This window comes from Gracilinanus agilis, chromosome 2 (assembly GCF_016433145.1).
Source record: "Gracilinanus agilis isolate LMUSP501 chromosome 2, AgileGrace, whole genome shotgun sequence".
Lineage (NCBI taxonomy): Eukaryota > Metazoa > Chordata > Mammalia > Didelphimorphia > Didelphidae > Gracilinanus > Gracilinanus agilis.
In genome coordinates this window covers 547039898-547049128 of record NC_058131.1, presented here as the reverse complement: position 1 = coordinate 547049128, position 9231 = coordinate 547039898, and the positions used below count along the sequence as shown (strand labels likewise).

The 9231-nt window shown below is 37.0% G+C and overlaps 1 protein-coding gene across 1 annotated transcript in view; it reads right to left on the bottom strand.

Moving 5' to 3' along the window:
- Positions 1–1941: 1941 nt before the first annotated feature.
- FBN1 (fibrillin 1) overlaps positions 1942–9231 on the bottom strand; it is a 307141-nt gene continuing 299851 nt past the window's right edge. The window contains exons 63-64 of the mRNA XM_044660055.1: positions 5176–5347; positions 1942–3780 (exon numbers count right to left, since the gene is read on the bottom strand). Of these exons, the coding sequence (XP_044515990.1) occupies positions 3391–3780; positions 5176–5347 (562 nt within the window). The 3' untranslated portion in view covers positions 1942–3390. The remainder of the gene's footprint in view (positions 3781–5175; positions 5348–9231) is intronic.

Genomic DNA, 9231 nt, shown 5'->3' with positions numbered 1-9231 from the left:
TGCAAAGAGGCCAAAGACTTTATTTGTGATCCAATCTTGTAAAGTAAGCCAAGTCACCTTATATACACTGACATCTGAAAAGCAAAAAAATCACAGCTGGTTCCTGGCTCTAAAGCCAGGAGAATACTGGAGAACCTTTATTTTGTCACATACGGGGCTTAGCAAGTCCAAAGTACCAAGCCAAATGAAGGTAACTGGTTTATTTGATGACCCTTATTACAAATACATTATTTTAAACTGCAAGATGTAACAACACTGTCTTCAGTCATACATAGGTGCATAATCCACCAAACAGCAGTACATCTGCTAAACATTGAAAAATAACATCCCCAAATATCAATTCAAGTTCAAGAACAATTAAGAAACTAAACTTTTTTTTAAAAAAAAGTATGCTTAAGACCTACAAGTAAAACCAAAAATGAAAAAAATGACTCCAAATTAAATTTCAAGCCATTTAAAGGTATCATGCTTATTGAAGTGAATCGAACGACAAATCTTGACTCACATTTAAAATGTTCTACTGTGATTCTGAAATCCCTGACAGACCCTAGTTCACTAATCTCATGTAAAGTTATAGCAAATGCTAAATGAATCTGTCTCCTACCTAACTTGGCTCATCTTTACCGGTTAACAAAACAGATGTGATTTCTAAAAGTTGTTAATGGTCTTTGTAATGGCAGTGCCCAAGGCTGCTTTGGCTTAGTAAAGTGCTATTTGCTGGACTGAAATGTAGTTGTTTATGCATGTCAAAATGTTTCACAAAGCCAGCTGGGTTCATTTCAGCTCCACTTACAAAATAAGTATTGGCCAATGAAACAGGCCAGGGCAGAAAGACAAACTTGCCTTGCTCTGCTGTCCGCCTGCCCCCTCACCCCCAATCCCAAATGTGTTCAAGCTCCTGAAAGATTGACACAAACCAAACTCTTCCACTAGTCAAATAAAGTGAAAAGGTCCAAAGAAATGGAAGGAAAGATGGGGGTTTTAAATCCCAGGGTTAAAAGAGTTATGAGTATTGGTTGCAGTAGGAATATTTACAATGGTAGACCCAGGAAAGTGTTAAGCATTAGAAATCCTGGAAAATATGCTGTTAAAAAAATTTTGGCCCTGGAATAAATAAAATCCAGACTTAGTCTATTAAAAATATCAAAGTGATCCACTATGTGCCAACTCCATTTTATACTGTTATGTTTGTTATGCAGAAAACCCATTATTGAAAATAATACTGCACTGATTGAATTATCAAAAAATATTTCCCTTCCATAAACTGTTGTGCTGTGATGCTATGCATGTTTCCTTGTAACAACTACAATGCATGCACTCCTATTGTAGGATCCTAGACTTTTAGAGTTGGAAGAAACCTTAGGGGTCATCCATTGCAGTCTCACTTCCCTGATAGATGGTCCCCTGGCCTGTGTTTGAACACTTCCTATGGCAGAGACTTCACTACTTCAAAGGGTGGGCAGTGTGGATAGCTCCTACCAGACACAACTTTTCAAGTTCCTTTCTACCTTTGAACCTATGAATCTCTTGAGAAAGCCTTTCCGGAGAGCAAGCCACCCTTTGACTTTCTCCAAAATTCTTGGGGAAAGCAGAAGAAAATCCTTTTCCTTTCCACATGACAACCCATTAAATATTTGAAGATGACAAACACAACCACCCTTGGTCTTCCCTTCCCTAGACTAAGCAAGAAGCAGCTTTCAAATTTTCTTGTATTTTCACTGCCATAAACTGTTAAACTTCCCTCTTTTTTTAAACTGTTCCATATCAGTTGACTATTATCATGCTAAAAATATATTATTGCACTCAAAAATCAAAATACTGGCATTTTCACATTATACATTCCAGAAAAGAAAAGCTATTGCTTTCTCTAGGACTCAATGCTCAATTATCCTTTCTAATTAAAATGGAATTGACTAACAATGGATATTTAGGGGGGGAAAATGGAACACCTAAAGCTTGCCAACAGTTGGGGGCCAGGGCAGGGTTAGCAGATAAAACTTTGGTAATGAAACACACATGTTCTCCGAATATGACTGAACTTTATATTTAACAGTATTTGGAACTATTGAAGTTCCCAAGTCACAAGATTAATTAGGTCACGTTTCAGAGGGGAAGCCACAATCTGAATTTCTGGTGGAGTAACTCATTAAACTGAAATAATTTAATTGCTATGTAGAATTGTGGACGTCAGATTTTTTTTTTCCCTCTACTCTTTATCAAATGCAGTGAACAAAACAGCAGACTGGCTATATGTATATATGCCAGACGAAAGTCTTCCAGGTGTTATAAGTTAGGCATCTTTAGAAGCTGTGATTCACAGGCGCAGAGTGACTTAGAACTGGGAAAATCTTGCTCAATTTAATCTTTGGTACGGTCCCAATAACCACAGGACCTGAAGTCTAAACATTCCACTCCAGGACTTTGAGCAAGAAAACCAAGCCATAGGATAAACTAAAAAAAGAGACTGTTTTATTGTGACATTTATGACATTGAGCCCTTGTTGATAAGGATCATTATGGGTACTCTTGGCACATATTACACAATATCAAGATGTATGGTGGGCACTGAGGGTCATTTGATGGCTGAGAATGTTTACTGGCCCTTCCTGACCTCAGTGCAATTTTGGGTAAGTCACAGACATTTCATCATTAGGTTGGTGTATAGTTAACAAGTAGTTGGTCTTAATAAGCACCATTATAAACCCTCACATTTAGGGTATTATTACTCTAGTTTACAAACGCTTCAATGATAAAAAATAGCACGATTACAGTATACACACACTTAATTTACATGTACTGTATTATAGTCATAACTGAGATAAGCTACTGAGCTAACTTTGGTTGACTGAAATTAATGAAATATTTAAACTGAATAATTGCAATTTGGCTTCTAAGTTGTGTAAATATTACAGTGCATTTATAAATCTAGTTTGAAAATTTACTAGCACCAAATAGATATTATAAATGGCTGACCTAGTATGTTGTAGTTGGAAAAGCAAAATTTTAAAAAAAATTTTTAAAATTGAACAGTCCTTCAATTGAAAGCACATTCATGTACCTCTGCTGAAAGGATGACATGTCTCAGCATCAATGGCCAACTTCCAATGGAAATATGTCCCGGTTTTCAAGATTCAACATATCATTATACATCATGCCAAGGCAGCTCAGCTACACTCATGAGAAGCCTGAGAAAGTGGTTGTTTTGAGCTAGGGTATTCATCCTGTACCTTGCTTATGTAATAATACAATAGTGCTCACGCATACAAATGTACTCGTGAAAGATTGTACCTATGATATGGAGAATCTGACTGGGAGAAACATTCAGTTCTACCTATCTATCTTTGTTGTTGTTGTTTTTTTTTTTTTCATTATTTGGTCTTTGGTTGGTGAATTAATGAAGCAAAATCTGAATTTTCATTTTCAGGTTATCACCCAGTTCACCACTGAGGTAGTCTTTGTCATGTTTGTCTTCTAGCTGGTTAAGTTCCTTCTTTTTATAAAGAGGAATACTACTGATTTGTAATGAATAGGTTCCAGCCACTGGCTTCTTCTTTGAGAAGTGAAGATAGCTTATGCCTTCCTTTTGGTTGATTTTAAAGAGGCCATCTTCATTCCCAGATTCAATTAAATATCGATTGTGATTTGTCAGAGTTGTAAGGGCTGGAAGGAGTTCCAGAATCCGAACTTTGTTACTGATCGAGGAAACATTGAAAACAAAGACAGCTGTCTTCTCAACGTCCCAACTTGCCAGACTCACTGGGGCTTCCATCTCAGGCTGATCCTGAATAAGGACACATTATAATTAGTTTCTTCTGGTTGTTTTTTTTTTTAAATAAAACTCAACTTAAAAAAAATTTCTCCTTCAAGGAGATCATTAATATCACAATAATATGACTTTTATGTGTACAATAGGATGGTAAGTTTGTAGATTTGGAACTGGAAAAGACCTTAGGTACTCTCTAGTTCAATCCCCTCATTTTATAGTTGAGGAAACCAAGCAAAGAGAAGTTTAGTGACTTGCACTAAACTTGGTCACACAAAGTCAAAGGCAGGGTTTGAATCCAAGTCTCTCTTGATTTCAAAGTCAGTGCTCTAACCAAAACGCCATTTGCCATGTTGAAAAAAACAGTCAGAAAACATTAAAACTTGGCCTAGAATAATGGAAGATCAAACCTGATCCCTTTATTTTATAGATGAAGAAACTGAGGCTTACAGAGACCAGATGAGTTACCCAAAGTCAGACACAGTTATCTGTAGAACTAGGGAACTGCTTTTCCCTTGACCATCATCACAGTTTGTATTTTTTCCATGTAGAGATAGAGCAGAGGTAAAACCTCATGATATTAAAATCACGAACCAAACAAGGGATAAGCCAATGTAAAATCACCCATAATTAATTGTGCCTTGTTTGAAAAATTCATCATTTTTCATTTCATTTAATTTTCAAAGGGCTACCTCAATCTCTTTTTATTGAAGCTAGGTTGCTGTATGGATGCCTACTCTTAACATTTTATTCACTCATTCAAAACCGTTCATCCTAAATATGTACACACATAATGATGATCCTCCCACAGTCATACTTCCAACCAAATTCTTGCTCAGCTCGCTGCACTACAGGGTGAACATATGTACTGGATTATGTGGCCCCAAGGCCAGATGTCTTTGTGTCTGAGAGTTGACTATAAGGCTGCAGCAGTTGTAAGGCGTAGGAAGCCAGGCTGCTAGAGCTCAGTGTTATTTTTGCCCTCCATCCAACTTTCTCCACACACTCCACATGGCTCTTTTCAGCAGAGCAACCTCCTGCGTCCAGGACTTGGCGTCCTCATTTGGGACACACGATGTCACCTTTCTACTCTGCCCACCTGTTCGCACTCTGGGCAGACTTTGGGTGGGTGTTTAACGTTCTTGTTTGGCGAGACAGAGGAAATGAGCAAGTATGTGAAAATCTTCAGATGACCACTCCCTAATAGCAGCAAGGAACTTCAGAAAGCCCCACAGAAACTTGTAAAATGCAGTCTAGATCCTAGGGAATGTTGAAATGTCTGATTAAGGGGTTGGGTTTTCCTTTGGCAATTCCTTTACACTTTAGAGCATCTCTGTGGGGAAAACCCAGGACCCCAGAGGCTTTCCCACAATGGGAGAGTTCAGACAGGAAAGAAGATCTTTTTGCACTTACTTCTGCATCAAGGGCATCTGTTTCATTAACACTTCTCCGTCTTCTGCCTCTTTTGGGATAGCCATTGATTTTACATTCATAGCAAGCTTCTGGTGAGAGTGAATTGTCATCCACTTCTCCACTGACAGGAGCCTCAGGTCCTCGGCCCATGCCCATCCCAGAAACACAATGCCTGGAGAGGGAAGCAAGGCAAATAAATTCTTCAACAGAACCACAAGAGAAAGGATTAATCAAATGTTGAGTTTAAACTAAGCATGAATCCCTGAACTGTTAAGAGTCAATCTAGATTGCACTTGTGGATTACCACCCTTTCAGACTGTCTTCCTGCCCCAAGAGCTACCATATAGAGATTATTTTGCTTGACTCATGATCTCTGGGAAATTCCCTGTCTCCCTGAAGTTTTTGTCATTTCCTTTCTACTGGCCTTATTTCATTTATTTTTCTATTGCATTATTTTCTAAACCTAATATAGCAAGCAGTTGGCAGTTATCATTAAAACAGAAGGTGGAGGAAAAAAGGGAAGTGAATATGGGAAGCATTGCAGATTGGTGACTTTTTCCATGGATTTCAAGGTTCCCAGGAACCAGTCTTTCTCTTCCTTTTATACAAAAATTTGCACTCACTTGATAGAGTGACTTTCCATTAGAGGAGAAAGGTGAATTAATACTTTGGGATACTATGCAAGGAATTATTCATCTAATGAGCAAGGATATTGAACTAGACAACCTCTAAAGTTTTAGGATTGCAGACTGAGAACTAAAAATGACCCTATAGGTCCTCTAGACTAAACTTAAATTTACAGATAAGGAAATTGAGGCCCAGAAAACTTAGCACAATATTTCAATATTCGAAGGATATGCAAAACACAAGTCATAAGTATCAGAACTGAGAGTCAAACCTAGGTACTGTGACTCTTAACATAGAACTCCATCCATTACATTAGAATCTTGTAATTATGTGAAAATTAGACATTCCCAGAAATTTCATTGGGAGACATTTGAAGAGAAAGCATTGGAGAGGTAGAAAAAATAACTAAATTCACTATCTCTCTTTATTAGGAATATTTTCTAGCTTTTGACACCTTTCTTTATTTGATGGCTAGGTGGCACAGCCAATAGGGTGCCAGGCCTGAAATGAGGAAGTCTCTTCTTCCTGAGTTCAAATTTGGTCTCAAACATTTAGTAGTTGTGTGACCCTGGTCAAATCACTTTACCCTGTTTACCTGTAAAATAAGCTGGAGAAGGAAATGGCTAACCCCTTCAGTATTTTTGCCAAGAAAACCCCAAATGGGTCATGAAGAAGTACACACACTTGAAATGACTCAACAACAACTTACTTGATTTATTTCAGTTTTCTCAGGTGTTGCAAAAGATGCCTTAAACATGCTTCATCTTTCAATAACCAGTCTAGCCATAGGACTTCACCACTTCTCTCCTAATCATCGAAAAGGATCAAGTACTGGATATATGGTTTGCTGACCCTCTTAATCCATACCAGACATCAGTCCAGAAAAAAAGAACCTTTTGAGCCCTGATTCTCAACAATGCAGTAAGCTCTTGGGACAGAGCTGCCCTGAGATAAGATATGAGTATCTCAAACACATCAGGGACTAGATACCTGTCTGCCATTGTGCCTGCTCCACTTTATTACTCTCCATTTCAGGGACTGATAATCAAAGCAATAGAACCATTATTACTTGGAGGGCTGTTCCAATCTCCTCTCCTATGGTTCAACCCAGAATGAGCTGCAGGCTGCCAAGGTCAAAGCTCCTTTCTCCCATTGACACTCCCTAGATCCCTCATCTATTTATTCCTCCCACATTTCTATCTCACTCTTCCTTACTTCTCTATTGTGTCTTCTATTCTATTGTTAAGTGTTCTATGTAATATCACTACTACTCCTGATACTTTTTACACACACACACACACACACACACACACACGCACGCACACACACACACCACACACACATACAGTGTTTTTAATGTATATATGTTTGTCTCCCTCCAGGAGAATCTTTTATAGCAGGGACAATTTTATATTTTCTTTGTAATACTATTGCCTAACATTGTGTCTAGAGTATAAAAATGTTTCATGAACTGGACTGAAATGAAAAGGAGGAAAGCCCTCAGGAGATTATCTACTAATTTGTATGATTCATACTAATGAGTCTCACAACTAGGTATAGGTATAATATACAATTTAAAGGTATGACATATGTATATAATTAATTCACACATTATGGTTCATATATAAACATTAATATTTATAGTAATGATCAACCCAAATTCTGCTTAAAGGAAGGAAAGTAGTTAGGGTGATTCAAAGATGTGAAAAACACAAAACTCAGATTTGTGCTAAGCAGAATGAATAAACATGTATCCAAAAGGAAAGTAGTTCAGTGGCTTTTCAGAGTTCTAAAAGCATTTCACATATTGATAATAAGAGCTATCTTTTGAATAATGCTTTTGAGGTTTGCAAAGCACTTTACAAATAACTATCTGATTTTATCCTTACAATAACCCTGTGAGTTAGGTACTGTTATTATCTCCATTTTGCAGATCAGGATATGCAGGCAGATCTGATTTAATTTACTTGCTTAGGTTACACAGCTAGTAAGTGACTGAGTCAGGATTTGAACTTATGTCTTCTTGACTCCAGATCTAGCTCTCAATCTACTGTGTCAATTTCACTTAGTCAAATTCTGAAGCTATTTTAAATATATATCACTAACTTGTTCTAAATCCCTACTGATTAGAGAAATACAAATCAAAGCAACTCTGAGGTAACACCTCACACCTAGCAGACTGGCCAATATGACAGTAAAGGAAAATAAGAAATATTGGACGGGATGTGGCAAAATTGGGACACTTATGCATTGCTGGTGGAATTGTGAAATGATCCAACCATTATGGAAGGCAATTTAGAATTATGCCCAAAGGGCTTTAAAAGATTGTATGCCCTTTAATCCAGCAATATCATTACTATGTTAGTATCCTGAAGAGATAAAAAAATAGGAAAGGATATGTTTGTACAAAAATATTTATAGTTGTGCTTTTTTTGGTGGCAAAAAATTGGAAAATAAGGAGATGTCCCTTGATTGATAGCTGAACAAACTGTAGTATATGATGGTGATGGAATACTATTGTGCCATAGGGAATGGCAATTTCTATAAGAATTGGAAAGACCAACGTGAACTGATGCAGAGTGAAATAAGAAGAACCAGAAGAACACTATACACAGAAAGTGAAACATTGTGGGATGATCTAATGTAATAGACTTTGCTACTAATAGCAATGCAATGATCTAGGACAATTCTGAGGGACTTAAGAGAAAGAACACTATCCATCTCTAGAGAAAGAACTGTGGGAATAGAAATCCAGAAGAAAAATATATAATTTATCACTTGTTTATATGGGTATGTGATTTGGGGTTTAGGCTTTAAAAGATTACTCTATTACAAAAATGAATAACATGGAAATAGGTTGTGATTGATAATATATGTGGAATTGCTTGTCAGCTCTGGTTAGGGGGAGGGAAGGGGGAGGAAGAGAACGTGAATCATGTAACCATGGGAAAATATTTTTCAATTAATTAATTTATATAGATGTGTGTATATATATATTTATATATATATAAAACATATATGTACATACATCACTACTATCTGCTTTAATTATCTGAGCTCATTCTAAATAACCTTAAAAAATAATTTTCTGTATTTGTACAGGAGATTCTTCCTACATCTCACAGATAGAGGGAATTATTTGCAAATGGGTAAGTTGCTACACAGTGGTCATAATACTTGTGTGTGTGCATATGCATTATTTCTTCATACTTATTTATGCCATACTTATTGTATTAAGTTTCTATATTTAAGGGAAAATTGAGAGAGGGAAGAATAACTAGGAGCAAAGACTACAGAGAAATCAAGAAGAATGAGGACTGAAAAGGCCATTAGACTCAACAACTGGGAGATGACTAGTAACTTTGGAAAAATTGGTTTCAAGGGAAAGGAGTAAACATTTATCTAGCACCTACATACCATGTTCTAGGC